This window comes from Eucyclogobius newberryi, unplaced genomic scaffold (genome assembly GCF_026437365.1).
Source record: "Eucyclogobius newberryi isolate DKJ021-1_F unplaced genomic scaffold, fEucNew1.0.hap1 SCAF_1, whole genome shotgun sequence".
Taxonomy (NCBI): domain Eukaryota; kingdom Metazoa; phylum Chordata; class Actinopteri; order Gobiiformes; family Gobiidae; genus Eucyclogobius; species Eucyclogobius newberryi.
The window spans coordinates 49,247,000-49,263,713 of NW_027315723.1; the positions used below are offsets into that span (position 1 = coordinate 49,247,000).

The 16,714-nt window shown below is 47.5% G+C and overlaps 1 protein-coding gene across 2 annotated transcripts; it reads left to right on the top strand.

Moving 5' to 3' along the window:
* The first annotated feature begins 891 nt into the window (after positions 1–891).
* stat1a (signal transducer and activator of transcription 1a) lies at positions 892–16,507 on the top strand. Of its 2 annotated transcripts, XM_072448074.1 has the most exons (24): positions 892–1,028; positions 1,504–1,648; positions 1,720–1,815; positions 1,885–1,971; positions 2,286–2,364; positions 2,447–2,538; positions 3,680–3,831; positions 4,550–4,708; positions 5,777–5,869; positions 5,959–6,018; positions 6,110–6,130; positions 6,208–6,298; positions 6,367–6,408; positions 6,482–6,571; positions 6,646–6,744; positions 6,856–6,991; positions 8,152–8,207; positions 8,357–8,451; positions 8,530–8,669; positions 8,913–9,101; positions 12,201–12,276; positions 12,344–12,440; positions 14,484–14,522; positions 16,141–16,507. In XM_072448074.1, the coding sequence occupies exons 1-24, from the start codon at positions 901–903 to the stop codon at positions 16,168–16,170; spliced, it is 2,292 nt and encodes a 763-aa protein (XP_072304175.1). In that variant the 5' UTR covers positions 892–900; the 3' UTR covers positions 16,171–16,507. The 2 variants fall into 2 exon arrangements, with proteins under 2 accessions (XP_072304175.1, XP_072304187.1); XM_072448086.1 differs by lacking the exon at positions 14,484–14,522 and having other exon boundaries at positions 16,141–16,505.
* The last annotated feature ends 207 nt before the right edge of the window (positions 16,508–16,714 follow it).

Sequence of the window (16,714 nt, forward strand, 5' to 3'; positions counted from 1 at the left end):
AATAAAATGAAAAGGAGGAGATTAATCTGGATTCGACCCCCAAATCTGATTTTAGGTTTGAGTTTCTTTCTTCCAGAGCCTGTGGTTAAAGTTATGATCATAAAACAAACTTGATGATATTTGAATACCTTTAGTTCAATATTTAAAAGACAAAGATGAGAAGAATGCTGTAGAGACAGGAAACTGGAGAGCTGAGTTCATGTTGGGGAAATGAACATGTCTGAAAGTATTTCTCATCTTACACATTTGGAAAACATTGTCTAATAGGTATTTATTTGTGTAAAGCTGAAATCTATTGCTTCCAACTTTCTCCTTGATAGTTTGGACTGCGGTGGGACGAGACACGGCCCTTTTGTCTGGAGACTGGCCCATGTGAACAAGACAAGACTTTTATAACAAATAAATAGTGCAATTCTGCTCACAGTTTTTGGTTTATTTTCTATATTATTGTGGCTGTTGTTGTAGCGCTGCTTTTGGAACTACAGCGTCTCACCTTTGTTAAGCCTTTTGTCCAAGCTATGTGAACTCATATTGTCCTCACGTGTCTCAGTCTTGTCCCAGGCAGATCATCTATATTTAATAAAGGGACTGGAGTGTCTACAGAGCCGCGGTGCGCGGCCCAAACTAATAGGCTTTTTTGTGTCGCGGCTCCTGAAACTGCCGGGCTATTTGACCGCGCCGGGTTATGGTTAGGGTCAGGGTTAGGGTCCGGGTTAGGGTTAGGGTTAGGGTCAGGGTCAGGGTCAGGGTCAGGGTTAGGGTCAGGGTCAGGGTTAGGGTTAGGGTTAGGGTTAGGGTTAGCCATAAGGCCATTTGACCGTGCCGCGTCTGCAGCCACAGCCTTTAATAATATCCTTGAACACCATGGGGATAACTGTCATAACCTTGTTTGCCCTGTAGATGGCGCAGTGGTACCAGCTGCAGATGTTGGACTGTAAGTACCTGGAGCAGGTCGACCAGCTCTATGACGACTCCTTCCCCATGGACATCAGGCAGTATCTCAGCAAGTGGATCGAGAGCATCGACTGGTCAGGACTCACCCACTTCTATAATCATATACATATCATTATATATATTCCAGATAATCATAGGGTAGAGTGATATTGGCAAAAATATATTATATTTAGGATTCTTCCCATAACGAGAATTCACCACAAATGCAGTAAATTGTCCCTGTTGATGAAAACAAAGTGAATGGACTAAAAGGAACCACAAAAGTGCAGACATAGCACTAAATGCTTTTCTTTTTTATTTTGTCATTTGACAGCTTTTTGATAATTTGTATTATAGACAACATATTTCATATATTTTCTCATACTTTTTTTCCCAATACTACACAAGAGAATATGTGGGACGTATACATTGCATGTATTAAGTTTGAATTGAAGTGTATTTGAATGTGAGAATCTAAATGACAGCAAAACAATAAGTGAATATATAGACACATTTGGAAGTTTATATACATAATTAGAATGGCAGGTTGTGTTTGATTGTGCGTGTCAGGGAGGCAGTGGTGTACAACGACTCCCTGGCCACGGTGCGCTTCCACGAGCTGCTGTCCCAACTGGACGATCAGCACAGCCGCTTCGCCCTGGAGAACAACTTCCTGCTCCAGCACAACATCCGCAAGATCAAGAGGAACCTGCAGGTAACGCTCGGGCGGGAGACGCTTCCACGCTGTGTGTGGTGTGGCGTACTAATGTGACAGGCCCTGTGCAGGACCGCTTTCAAGAAGACGCGGTCCACATGGCCATGATCATCACCCGGAACCTGAAGGAGGAGCAGAAGATCCTGGAGATCGCTAAACGTGCAGAGGTGAGGCGGGAGCGGCTCTCAGCCCAGCAGCTCCATGACATGTGTGTGATGAGACTTTTGTGTCTGCAGCTGGAGGGCGGGACCACCGTGTCGGCCATGGTGGTGGAGAAGCAGAAGGTGGACAGCAAAGTCAAAGAGATTAAGGAGAAAGTTCAGGTAGGACGCGGCAGATCCTCTGACAAAATGTGAAAATGTTCCTAAAAGCAGAAGTCGTTTTGTTAACTTCCTTTTGCAAAATTGTGCGTTTTCCCTTCCAAAAATATTGAAAACAAAACTGCGTGTGTGTTTGTGCGCTATAGCAGTACGGGATTAGTTCAACCTTTTTTTAGGCTGATTTAAATTAGGATGGGGTACAGGGAAAATGTGAATTATTTTAAGTCATAGTTTTTTAAAAATACTTTTGCTCCTTTTTTTTGGAGTTACGTGCAATATTTAAAAAGTATCTTATCACATAATGTATTGTTTTGAAGTCAGCAGATCAGAATATTAAGAGTCTAGAAGACCAGCAGGAGGAGTATGACTTCAAAGTGAACACGTTTAAGAGCACAGGTCAGCAAACAGACGCCGTACATAAATATGATGTATGTAACGTTTAGATTATGAACCAACGACTGTGATTTGTTTTTGATAGAAAATGAGAAAAACGGAATGACGGCGAAAGAGCTGGAGCTGGAGAAGATGAGACTGAGTCGAATGTGTCTGGAACTCAAGGCCAAACGCCAGGTCAGCATCTGTCTGTGGTCAGCATCTGTCTGGTCAGCATCTGTCTGTGGTCAGCATCTGTCTGGTCAGCATCTGTCTGTGGTCAGCATCTGTCTGGTCAGCATCTGTCTGTGGTCAGCATCTGTCTGTGGTCAGCATCTGTCTGTGGTCAGTATCTGTCTGTGGTCAGCATCTGTCTGTGGTCAGCATCTGTCTATGGTCAGCATCTGTCTCTGGTCAGTATCTGTCTCTGGTCAGCATCTGTCTGTGGTCAGCATCTGTCTGTGGTCAGCATCTGTCTGGTCAGAATCTGTCTGTGGTCAGTATCTGTCTGTGGTCAGCATCTGTCTGTGGTCAGTATCTGTCTGTGGTTAGCATCTGTCTGTGGTCAGCATCTGTCTGTGGTCAGCATCTGTCTGGTCAGCATCTGTCTGTGGTCAGCATCTGTCTCTGGTCAGAATCTGTCTCTGGTCAGCATCTGTCTGTGGTCAGCATCTGTCTCTGGTCAGCATCTGTCTGTGGTCAGTATCTGTCTGTGGTCAGCATCTGTCTGTGGTCAGCATGTGTCTCTGGTCAGAATCTGTCTCTGGTCAGCATCTGTCTGTGGTCAGCATCTGTCTCTGGTCAGCATCTGTCTGTGGTCAGCATCTGTCTACGGTCAGAATCTGTCTGTGGTCAGAATCTGTCTCTGGTCAGAATCTGTCTCTGGTCAGCATCTGTCTCTGGTCAGAATCTGTCTCTGGTCAGAATCTGTCTGTGGTCAACTCGAAATATGGGCGGGCTTATGGGTTTGTCCGTTCTGTAACTTGTGACTCCATTTTGAGCAGCTCGCGAAGGCATTTTCAACACTTTTACTTTTAGCCGTCCAGTTTGATTTGTCTCTTTGTCAGAAGGTAAAACGAGTGCTTGATGTGTGTCCATGAGTGGACAGCAACACGTGTTGGACTGGACACGACACGACTGGACAGAAATCTAGAAAAAAAAAATTCAAAAAGAATTTGAACGTTTTTACATCAATAAATTCTAAATGACACCAAAGTGCAAACACGGCACAACAGACGGTGGTGAAGATGGGAGGATGGAGTGGCTGAGGAGGTGGAGAAGGGTCCAAGAGGCTCGTCCCACGTGACACTTGAGTGAGACAAAGGTGTGGCGTGTCCAGGACGCGGTGGCGAAGCTGGTGGAGCTCCTGAGCCTGATCCAGGGTCTGGTGTCGGACCTGGTGTCGGACGAGCTGCCGGAGTGGAAGCAGCGGCAGCAGATCGCCTGCATCGGAGGACCGCCCAACGCCTGCGTGGACCAACTGCAGAACTGGTGAGCCCGGCACGGGGACCACATCATGGGGAACCTTTCAGAACCCTTTGTTGTAATGCTGTTTGGTGATGCTGCTCAGTTCTTAACGTGTTTGTTGGATTTGGAAGAAGGCCAAGTCCAATTTAAACAGATTTTTTAAACGTATGTAAATCAGGATTCGACTTTCAAAGATCCCAATGGAACACGTGGAGAAGTTTGTGGTGGTGTTCCTGCTGCGCCTGCTGCGTGTAACATCTGTGTGGTCATACTTATGGTCCTAAGATAAGATAAGATATTCCTTTATTGTCCACACATGTGGAAATTTCATTGTTGCAACGCAGGTAAATAAAGAGGAAAAGGACAGATAACTTATAGGAAGTTTAAAAAAACACTCTTAATAGAAGAACTCTTATAAACAAAACTCTTATTGACAAAACCTCTCATTTCTTAATAAGGAATGGAGGGGGAAAAAAAAGATAAAATTAAATGAAATAAAAAAATAGAATTAAAATTATGAGCAATTATAACGACACCATCCATCCATTTTCTACCGCTTGTTCCCGTTCTGGGTCGCGGGTGACTGGAGCCTATCCCAGTGACTTGGGGCCTTAGGCGGGGCACACCCTGGACAGTGGCCAACTCGTGGCAGGGCCTTATTTCAGGGCTAATGCCATGGACCAAACTGCGTAGAGGAGATCCAAGCCTTGTTGCTGACCGGTCCGTCCCCCTCGGCCCCCAGGTTCACGGCGGTGGCCGAGAGCCTGCAGCAGGTCCGGCAGCACGTGAAGAAGCTGCAGCAGCTGGAGCAGATGTTCACCTACGACAGCGATCCCATCACGCAGAAGAAGGCCTTCCTGGAGGCCCGGGCCATGGAACTGCTCAAGAATCTGCTCTCCAAGTACGCACCACGCCCGCACCACGCCCGCACCACGCCCGCACCACGCCCACACCACGCCCGCACCACGCCAGCATTACGCCTAAACCACACCCACACCACGCCGGCATTACGCCTACACCACGCCCACACCACGCCTACACCACACCACGCCCGCACCACGCACCCACGCCCACACCACGCCCGTACAACACCACACACCCGCACCACGCCCGTACCACACCCGCACCACGCCCACACCACACCCACACCACGCCCACACCACACCACACCCACACCACAAGCCCGCACCACACCTACACCACACGTCCGCACCACGCCCACACCACACCCACACCACGCCCACACCACACCCACACCACGCCCACACCACACCACACCCACACCACAAGCCCGCACCACACCTACACCACACGTCCGCACCACGCCCACACCACACCCACACCACACGCCCATACCACACACCCACACCACACGCCCATACCACACGCCCGCACCACACCCGCACCACGCCCACACCACACCCACACCACACGCCCATACCACACGCCCGCACCACACCACACGCCCGCACCACACCCGCACCACGCCCACACCACACCCACACCACACGCCCATACCACACGCCCGCACCACACCACACGCCCGCACCACACCCGCACCACGCCCGCACCACACCCGCACCACGCCCGCACCACACCCACACCACACGCCCATACCACACGCCCACACCACGCCCACACCACACCCGCACCACACCCACACCACGCCCACACCACAAGCCCGCACCACGCCCACACCCACACCACATGCCCATACCACACGCCCGCACCACACCACACGCCCGCACCACACCACACGCCCACACCACACCCACACCACGCCCACACCACACCCGCACCACACCCACACCACGCCCACACCACAAGCCCGCACCACGCCCACACCCACACCACATGCCCATACCACACGCCCGCACCACACCACACGCCCGCACCACACCCACACCACACGCCCAGCTCCTCCTTCACCCTGAGTGTGTGTCTAACCCCTACGTGTCCCTGTGCGCAGCTCCCTGGTGGTGGAAAGGCAGCCCTGCATGCCCACTCACCCGCAGAGGCCCCTGGTGCTCAAGACGGGGGTCCAGTTCACTGTCAAGCTCAGGTCAGGACAACACGCTCAAACTGTTATCAGGCTGCCTGTGGCGAGACACATTTCTATCATAATCGTCATTGAATTTGTCTTATTTGCAGATTCTTGGTGAAACTGCCAGAGTTCAACTACCAACTCAAAGTCAAAGCTCTGTTTGATAAGTAAGACTAACTTTATGCAGTACAATACCAATAATACTAATAATATCAGTGCATCGCTAAAATGTTAATCGTTTTATCTCTTTCTTTTTAGGGATGTGACTGATAAGAAAGGGTTAGTTTAAAAAAAAAGAAAATCATGACATACCAAAGATTTTTTTTTATTGTCAATACATTTTGATCTTATTTCAGAATCCGTAAGTTCAATATTTTGGGAACAAATTCCAAAGTGATGAACATGGAGGAGTCCAATGGCAGCCTGGCAGCAGAGTTCAGACACTTGGTGAGACTCTGCAGTAGAAGAAGGTTTTTTAATGAGGCACTAAATCTGAAACCTTTTCCTCTGCGCAGCAACTGAAGGAGCAAAAAATAGCAGGGAACAAACATAACGAGGTAAGATGAAATACTTTTATAATTGTTATAATTTTTCTGTCACTTCCATTTGTACCGTCTCCGCTCGCTCTAGGTTCCTCTGATCGTGACCGAGGAGCTCCATTCTTTGAACTTCGAGTCGGCGCTTCAGCTGAACCAAACCGGTCTGGACATCCAGCTGGAGGTGACTGTCCACACAACAGAGGGATTATTATCAATATGATGTAGGAAGAAAAGATTGTCCCTGTGTGCTCGTAGGCCAGTTCTCTGCCTGTGGTGGTCATCTCAAACGTGTGCCAGCTGCCCAGCGGCTGGGCCTCGATCCTGTGGTACAACATGCTCAGCACCGAGCCAAAGGTACGATCCCAGCACCAGTGAGAGCCACGTCGTGATTCTCCACGACACATGGGTTAGCGCTGAGTGAGACCATGCCTGGCTCTGCTCTCACTTGTATTTCTTGTGCTGTAGAACCTGAAGTTCTTCCTGTCTCCTCCGGCTGCAAAGTGGTCGGCGCTCTCCGAGGTCCTGAGCTGGCAGTTCTCCTCCGTCACCAAAAGGGGGCTAAACCACGAGCAGCTCAACATGCTGGCCGACAAACTACTGGGTCAGGATCACGCTGTTACACTTTTGATTCGGATCCGGACTCGTTTGCCTGGATAATCCGGTTCGTTTGGTTAAAGGCGGTATGGACGATTTTTCGGCGATTTGAGAACGCAGGTGGAAGTGCGCATGCGCACTCCCCCGTGCGGACTGATTAGCGCAACGGAGCGCATCGCATCTCTCGTCTCCCATAGATTTCTGTCCACTTCTGCGTCAGCTCGAACTGTCTTTCTCCGTCTTCATTTTGCCCCGTACACTGAGGGAACTATATTATGATAGATCCATGCGCTTAGGCACGCGGAAACGTGGGGACGAGCCTGACGCGGCTGCAGGTGAGCGGTAGGTGTGTTTTATGATTGATACGTGGCAGGACAAATGATTTATCCACGCCACGAGGAAATATGATAAAAAATTTGCTGAAAAAAATCGTCCATACCACCTTTAACTGTGAATGCGGCGTTTGATTTGTGACCTCAAACGAACCAGAGAGCGGAACCAGGAAATAACACAAAAGTCACGCTTAAGCTGGTTTCATGTGGAAAAGTGGCTTGTATTCATCCACTTTCAGGGTGTTTCAGAGTCTGTGTGGACAGATTTCTATCACATTTTGTTCACACCGAGCCTCTCGTCTCCCCCTGAAGTGAAACACATCGTCCGGGCTCCAACATTGAGCCCTCACAGCTGGATTAGGGCCCTACCACTATGGGTCTCCCTAAAAGTTCGGCATTTTTTCAAAAACAGCGTCCTGAATCTTTTTCTACGATATCCTAACACTTTATACTGAAACATGAGCTTTCCAAGGCCAAAGAATGAATCCAAACGGCTCAATGTATCTTCCTCGTGGCTTTGCTGACTTTTCTTTGGGTGATTCTGACCACAGCGCCTCTACAGGCGAGGGGGAGGGGGGATTAGTCTTTTTGGACATTTGGTTCAATAAAGGTGTAAAACTTGCAACTATGGTCCCCAATCTAACCAAGTCGATCTATGACCTGTTGGAAATATGTTTTAAAATATGTCGTTATTAACATGGTGATTTTGTGGTTAAATACATGCAGTGTGAAATACTGACCCTTGGCCCAGTCAGAGAGGGACACCTGAACACTCTATAATCTGAAAGTACATGTATTGTGACTGAATGACACTCTAACAGAACTATGTCGACAGGAGCCAAGGCCAAGCGCAACCCGGAGGGACTGATCCCCTGGACAAAGTTCTGTAAGGTCAGACTCACATATCACTCCATTTACAGGAATAAGAAAACATATCGCTGACAGTTTTGAGCAAACATTCCTAAATTATATTACAACAAACAATGATTATAGTTTGAGCACAAAAATTATATGCATTATTCATATATTTCCTCTTGCAGCAAAGTGCAGCTGAGAAGGCGTTCCCGTTCTGGCTGTGGATCGAAGGAATCCTGGACGTGATCAAACGCCACCTCCTCCCGCTGTGGAACGACGGGTGAGTCACTACTCTACACGCACACTGCCAGAAGGGGGCGCCGTGGGCCTCAAACAGCCTTTGTGCTTTTGTCTCCAGCGCCATCATGGGCTTCATCAGTAAGGAGCGGGAGAAGCACCTGCTCAGTGACCAGTGTCCAGGGACGTTCCTGCTGCGCTTCAGCGAGAGCAGCAGAGAGGGCGCGGTCACCTTCACCTGGATCGAGCACGACGTACACGGTGCACAGGACACGCCATGTTATAGTACTTCCTCTTTAGTACACATTGTCACATATAAGTATAATGTGTTAGTGTGAGGTCTGGGGCTGCAATGAATGCTGATTTGAGTATTTTAGCGACTCGTAACTCGTATATTTTGCTAAAATTGCCGTCGGTGATTCTCAATTGCTAATAAACTTTAGAGAGTGAGTGGATATCTGTCCCTCACTGACCGCACTCTGACCGCGCTGCTGCCCCCTGCAGGAAAGCCTATTTACCACTCAGTGGAGCCGTACGGGAAGAAGGAGCTGTCAGCGGTCACTCTGCCGGACATCATCCGCACGTACAAGGTGATGGCCCCGGACAACATCCCCGAGCACCCGCTGCGCTTCCTCTACCCCAGGATCCCCAAAGAAAAGGCCTTCGGGAAGTACTACACCAAGCCCGCCGAGAGTGAGTCCCCTACAGCTCATGTACTACAACTACACATACTACACATACTACACATACTACACATACTACACATACTACACATAGTACGCACTCTCCCAGACGCTGAAAAGAATGAAGAGAGAGCCAGGTTTTCCTCTTGATTATGCTGTACTTTTCATTCATTCATTCATTCATTTTCTACCGCTTGTTCGCTTTCGGGGTCACAGGTGACTGGAGCCTACCCCAGTGACTTTGAGCCTTAGGCGGGGCACATCCTGGACAGTGGCCAACTCGTCGCAGCGCTGTACTTTACAAATGTTAAAAAAATAATTCACAAACGTTTAACCTGATGATTTTCAGTAGTGACTAGATCGATTCACTATAAAAATCTCCACTTTGTACCGGACTCATTTTAGTTTCCCTCCATCTTTATGAATTGTTATAGAAAATGTCCAATAGAACTGATCAGATTAAACGTTTGCGAATTTATCTTCTAGATTTTCCATGACAAAGTGCAATGTAATGACATCATCACATTCTACAACCTGAGAAGGACCAATGGTCGTCTTGGCTCCATAAAACTGACCACTTGTCCCACAGCAGGACATATCTCCATGGAGACCCCACCAGGCCTAGTTACAGGTCAGATCAGTGGAGCTGTGACCCTGCTCACAGTAAGAAAGCAGATTTATTTAGGATTTATTTGAGCAATAAATGCAAGAGAGAGAACATTTAATGCTACTTCGGAACATTCCAAGTGAAGCTCTACCATCTCCATAGCGACGAGCAGGAAGCTTTATACAGCTGTGCAATGTGCTATCTTTGATTGGAAATGGGATGTTTTACAAAATGGGCTTAACAAAAGCAGCAGAGTTTAAATGTCATTAGCTGTGGACCTGATGTTTAGTTCAAATACGATCGAAAGACTAAAGGTCATTATTTTACTTTCTGTCTTCATCCGGCTGAAGGAAACATGATCCGTGCTTTCAGCTCAGTTTAAACTATACACACTTTGTCACGTAAACGACACCTATTGGGACAATATCAGGACAATATTAGGACAATATTAGGACAATATTAGGACAATATCAGGACAATATCTGGACAATATCAGGACAATATCAGGACAATATCTGGACAATATTAGGACAATATCAGGACAATATCAGGACAATATTAGGACAATATCAGGACAATATCTGGACAATATCAGGACAATATCAGGACAATATCAGGACAATATCTGGACAATATCAGGACAATATCTGGACAATATCAGGACAATATCTGGACAATATTAGGACAATATCAGGACAATATCAGGACAATATTAGGACAATATCTGGACAATATCAGGACAATATCAGGACAATATCTGGACAATATTAGGACAATATTAGGACAATATCAGGACAATATCTGGACAATATCAGGACAATATCAGGACAATATCTGGACAATATTAGGACAATATCAGGACAATATCAGGACAATATTAGGACAATATCAGGACAATATCTGGACAATATCAGGACAATATCTGGACAATATCAGGACAATATCTGGACAATATTAGGACAATATCAGGACAATATCAGGACAATATTAGGACAATATCTGGACAATATCAGGACAATATCAGGACAATATTAGGACAATATTAGGACAATATTAGGACAATATCAGGACAATATCTGGACAATATCAGGACAATATCTGGACAATATTAGGACAATATCAGGACAATATCAGGACAATATTAGGACAATATCAGGACAATATCTGGACAATATCAGGACAATATCAGGACAATATCAGGACAATATCTGGACAATATCAGGACAATATCTGGACAATATCAGGACAATATCTGGACAATATTAGGACAATATCAGGACAATATCAGGACAATATTAGGACAATATCTGGACAATATCAGGACAATATCAGGACAATATCAGGACAATATCAGGACAATATCTGGACAATATCAGGACAATATCTGGACAATATCAGGACAATATCTGGACAATATTAGGACAATATCAGGACAATATCAGGACAATATTAGGACAATATCTGGACAATATCAGGACAATATCAGGACAATATCTGGACAATATTAGGACAATATCAGGACAATATCTGGACAATATCAGGACAATATCTGGACAATATCAGGACAATATCTGGACAATATTAGGACAATATCAGGACAATATCAGGACAATATTAGGACAATATCTGGACAATATCAGGACAATATCAGGACAATATTAGGACAATATTAGGACAATATTAGGACAATATCAGGACAATATCTGGACAATATCAGGACAATATCTGGACAATATTAGGACAATATCAGGACAATATCAGGACAATATTAGGACAATATCAGGACAATATCTGGACAATATCAGGACAATATCAGGACAATATCAGGACAATATTAGGACAATATCAGGACAATATCAGGACAATATTAGGACAATGAATTAGGCGATAGTTGATATCTTGCACAGGAGGAATAGACTTTTTTACACTAATATTAAGTTGTATCGTCACAGTTTTAGACAAACTCATCCAACAGTCATTCTTTGATGAGAACTTTTGATGTTTATATAAGCTCCGCCCACCAGGTGGAAGCTCCTGATAATAGATTGTCTGTTTACAGTTTTGCTTGAATCTCATCTTCTTTGTTAACCCAACAGCCCTGTAATGGGCTGTCAACATCCTGTTGTTAGCTGCTGCTGCTCCTAATCACTGATGTCCAGGGCTGATGTATATTACGGGTAAACTGAATCTTAAACCTTCTGTTCAAAGAGGGATTCTCTGTTTTAACAAAGAGCCTCCTTAACTCCTCCTCTTAACTCCTTTTGTATCGCTCAAAATTACAACAGCAGTTGCCTCCTCTTTTATACCGTCTCTTCTCCTGCTTAGAGGCTTCACCTCACCAAATTCAAGAGGGGTTTGAGGCACAGAGATGAAGATGCACGGCGCTCTGTGGTCCTGAACTCCAGTGTCTTCAGTCCTGAGAAAGCCTCTGGTGCAGGAACACTCCTGGACAAATGAGGGATGACGCCCACGTGTTACTAACATGAAGTATTATTTTTACAGCTCAAGAGCCAATGGATGTGGAGAACCATGTGAGGAGCGGCTACATGAAGACAGAGCTCATCTCTGTGTCAGAAGTGTAAGTTATGTCCCAGAGGCTTTTTTTAAATGCTTTCTGTGAGGTCCAAATGACTGTGTCTGCGCAGACATCCGTCCAGAATGCAGGACAACATGATGCCCATGTCCCCCGACGACTACAAGGCCCTGGAGCAGGTGGTGGGCCACAGGGACATCGACGCCCTGGTGAGTCCACACAACAGAGGAGAAAGTTCTGAGTCAGCTCTATCTGTGTCTTATCATTATCCAGCCTTTGAAATGGACCTCATGCTTTCCTGAGGCTGTTGTACATGAGGGACTCAACAATATTCAATATAATATCAAATCAAAGAGTGTGACCATTCAATTCAAACTTCTAAAACTCTTTATATGTCATTAAATAAAGGCGTTTTGTGATCTTCTTTTCAGACCTGATCTTAAAGGTTTTACATTTGTAATATAATATAATATTGAATTATGTGAAACAAAAGAGGAGTTGTGTTTAGAGCAGGAGACACACACCGACATGAGCGAGTCGGGAGGAAAAGTCATAATAAATCATGAAGTACACGACATGGAAAGATCTCATAATAAGTGTGTTATAAAGTGTTCCACAGGTTCAGACACGTTTACACGAGTTATTGAAATCTTATGTTTCAAGTCATTGTCATCAGCGTTTAGTAGATTTTTCTAAGTACCACAAATACCATGGAACGTTTTCATTTAGTATTTATGTCAGAACGTATGGAAGGCGATATCGATATCGCGCCCCATGTTTCCAGACACGTGTGGAATCGTGACAAAACTGTATTGTTGCTTCTCTGTGTTAAATATAAACCAAGACAAACATCTGCTTTCTTTTTGAAGTCATTTTTTGGCCCATAAGCTTTACTCGACAGGACAGTGTAGTGTGACATGGGAATGAGAGTGGGGAATGACATGCGACAGATTGAGGGCCAGATTGGACCTCTTGCTGCTGCTCACACGGCGGGTTTATGCTCATGATCATCCTGTCCTGCAGCTGTTTTAGTCTACGTCATATGGTTTATACATATTCTGTTGACGCTTTAACATTCTGAGTCGTATTTTACATTTTGATGATGCCAAAACATTAGGTGGAGTGGAGCAAATTGAGGGCGTGGCCTGGTGCATTCTGGGACTGGCCAGAAGCTTAACAAATAAACTTAAAAATGAGTGTGTTCCTGCCCCACATGGATCATAGTCATAATGGAACAACACAAATGATAAATTATAGAATCATGAATACAATCGCAGCGCCACTCAGCTCTTAAAGCTCTAAGGACACCTCCTCCTCCCGGTGTCTGACCCCTGTCACTGCGCGGCCTGGACCAGACTGGACCAGACTGGACCAGACTGGACCAGACTGGACCAGACTGGACCATGCACACTTTCAGGTGCTCAGCTCAGAGAGGAACCTCTGTTTGGTAAACTGGATAAATCTCCACCGTCGTCATCACATTCACCCAGAATCCTTGTCCCAGTCGGAGTAAAACTGGCACAGAGATCCGCGCGTCACGAGATCCGCACGTACGGTCAGACGCTGACCACAGTGTGCTCTGACCTCACGCCCTCCGGACCACGCAGCGTCCCACCGAGCACGCAGGTGTCCAGCTGTGTAACGGTGCTGCACGCGACTCATGCAGTCCTTGAGTCCTGGACCTGGTCTTGGTTTATTCCGGTTAAATTGGCATCATCTCGAGGTCATACGCTCCGATCACCGTGGAAACTGAGACTGAGCTGGTGGCGATGCAAGTGCCACACGGTGACGCACATCTCTGCCTGTAAACTCTCAGGAGCCCCCCGGGGGACTTGTAAGAAGTGTTTGGGGAGAAGGAAGTCTGGGAGTCCCTGCTTAGACTGCGGCCCCCGCGACCCGGCCCCGGAGAAGAGAGAGAAGATGGATGAATGGAGAACAAATTTAAAAATGGAAAAATCAAGCACTTCTTTCTTCTTCCTTTGCCTGTATTTGAGGTCATTACTAACTTCACCCACAGGGGGCGCTTTTGAATGCCACAGTCATCGGTCCAAACACTATCACCATATATGGACTGGCACCATCCCACTCCAGCTTCTTCACGCCAGTGTTTTAGTCAGAGAGGTGACCTGGCCCCGCCCCCTGGAAAAGGCCCCCGTTAACGTGAACTCTGGGGGCAAAATATGGCCCTAAAGTGTTGAATGTCTTTCCTGAACCTTTGCTCTTGTGCTTTTGTCCATGTGCTGTGCTTCCAGACCAACAACCTGCTGGGATACGCCCAGTTTGACGCTGAGGTAGAACAGGAGAGTTTGCATGAATCCCCCTCCTGCATGTGACTAAAGGCGCAATGGACTGTGCGCATGCCACTCCCCCGTGCACATGCCACTCCCCCGTGCGCATGCCACTCCCCCGTGCGCATGCCACTCCCCCGTGCGCATGCCACTCCCCCGTGCGCATGCCACTCCCCCGCGCGCATGCCACTCCCCCGCGCGCATGCCACTCCCCCGCGCGCATGCCACTCCCCCGCGCGCATGCCACTCCCCCGTGCGCATGCCACTCCCCCGTGCGCATGCCACTCCCCCGCGCGCATGCCACTCCCCCGCGCGCATGCCACTCCCCCGCGCGCATGCCACTCCCCCGCGCGCATGCCACTCCCCCGTACCCATGCCACTCCCCTGCGCGCATGCCACTCCCCCGCGCGCATGCCACTCCCCGCGCATGCCACTCCCCCGCGCGCATGCCACTCCCCCGTACCCATGCCACTCCCCTGCGCGCATGCCACTCCTCCCCCGCGCGCATGCCACTCCCCCGTACCCATGCCACTCCCCTGCGCGCATGCCACTCCCCCGCGCGCATGCCACTCCCCGCGCATGCCACTCCCCCGCGCGCATGCCACTCCCCCGTACCCATGCCACTCCCCCGTGCGCATGCCACTCCCCCGCGCGCATGCCACTCCCCCGCGCGCATGCCACTCCCCCGTACCCATGCCACTCCCCTGCGCGCATGCCACTCCCCCGCGCGCATGCCACTCCCCGCGCATGCCACTCCCCCGCGCGCATGCCACTCCCCCGTACCCATGCCACTCCCCTGCGCGCATGCCACTCCTCCCCCGCGCGCATGCCACTCCCCCGTACCCATGCCACTCCCCTGCGCGCATGCCACTCCTCCCCCGCGCGCATGCCACTCCCCCGCGCGCATGCCACTCCCCATTTATATATGTATTTATACTAACGTCTGATCATTATAAACATGAAGAGCCTGAGCTACAAACAGTCTCCTCTGCACATGCTCAGTTAGAGCTTCTCTTCTCCTCTGCACATGCTCAGTTAGGGCTTCTCTTCTCCTCTGCACATGCTCAGTTAGAGCTTCTCTTCTCCTCTGCACATGCTCAGTTAGGGCTTCTCTTCTCCTCTGCACATGCTCAGTTAGAGCTTCTCTTCTCCTCTGCACATGCTCAGTTAGAGCTTCTCTTCTCCTCTGCACATGCTCAGTTAGAGCTTCTCTTCTCCTCTGCACATGCTCAGTTAGAGCTTCTCTTCTCCTCTGCACATGCTCAGTTAGAGCTTCTCTTCTCCTCTGCACATGCTCAGTTAGGGCTTCTCTTCTCCTCTGCACATGCTCAGTTAGAGCTTCTCTCCGCTCTGGTTCTAAAAGCTCATGTTAGAGGGCGTGGCATGAACGGGCCTCTGAACAGACTGAGGAGCTGCAGTACTGCTCAGCGGCCTGTAGAGGCACTAAAAGACACTGCTTGCCTTGAATACTGTGCATTAGGTTTATAGAAGTCCCAGGTTTGACAGACTAATCAGGAAAGTGCTTAAATACTAATGTTATTGAACTTAAATAAAAGTGTGTTATATAATGTTGAGGAGCTTGTGTTGTGTCTTCATATCCTGTTGTTTGTCTCTGTTCCAGATGTGCACCGACTTTGAGAATGAAAACTGAACTCTTACTGAATATTCTGGACTAAAGTGATCACACTCACAGCCCCTGGACTTCATGTGTGGTGTTGCCGCGGGCGCGCCGGACACTACACTGACCATTAAAGCTTAACACTTATAACATCTGAACGTTTCACCTGCCCACGGCGTGTGAATATAAAACTATGGTACAATATCGAGCTAATACTATATCATTACTGCCGTGACATAACATGAATCAGAAAAAGTGCCTCTGTAGTAAATGAACGAGAGCGTGAACGGTAAAAAGAGCTCATTGTAAAAAAATATATAATAAATGCTGTGAACTATTTTTTTTTATTTTGATGCTAAAAGATGTACGCCCACTTTGAGATTGTAAGTTTTTATTTAAAATGTTTTGGTGGTTCTGGGTATCAATAACAATCAATAACATGTGACATAATGTTCCATATAAATGTAAATATAAGCCACGTGTTAATATCTTTTTTGCCTCTTCCTTTTGGACATTGAAACGATGTGTGGAATGTGTTTGTCAAAATGTTTTATGTCTTTCTGACCACATTCCACAG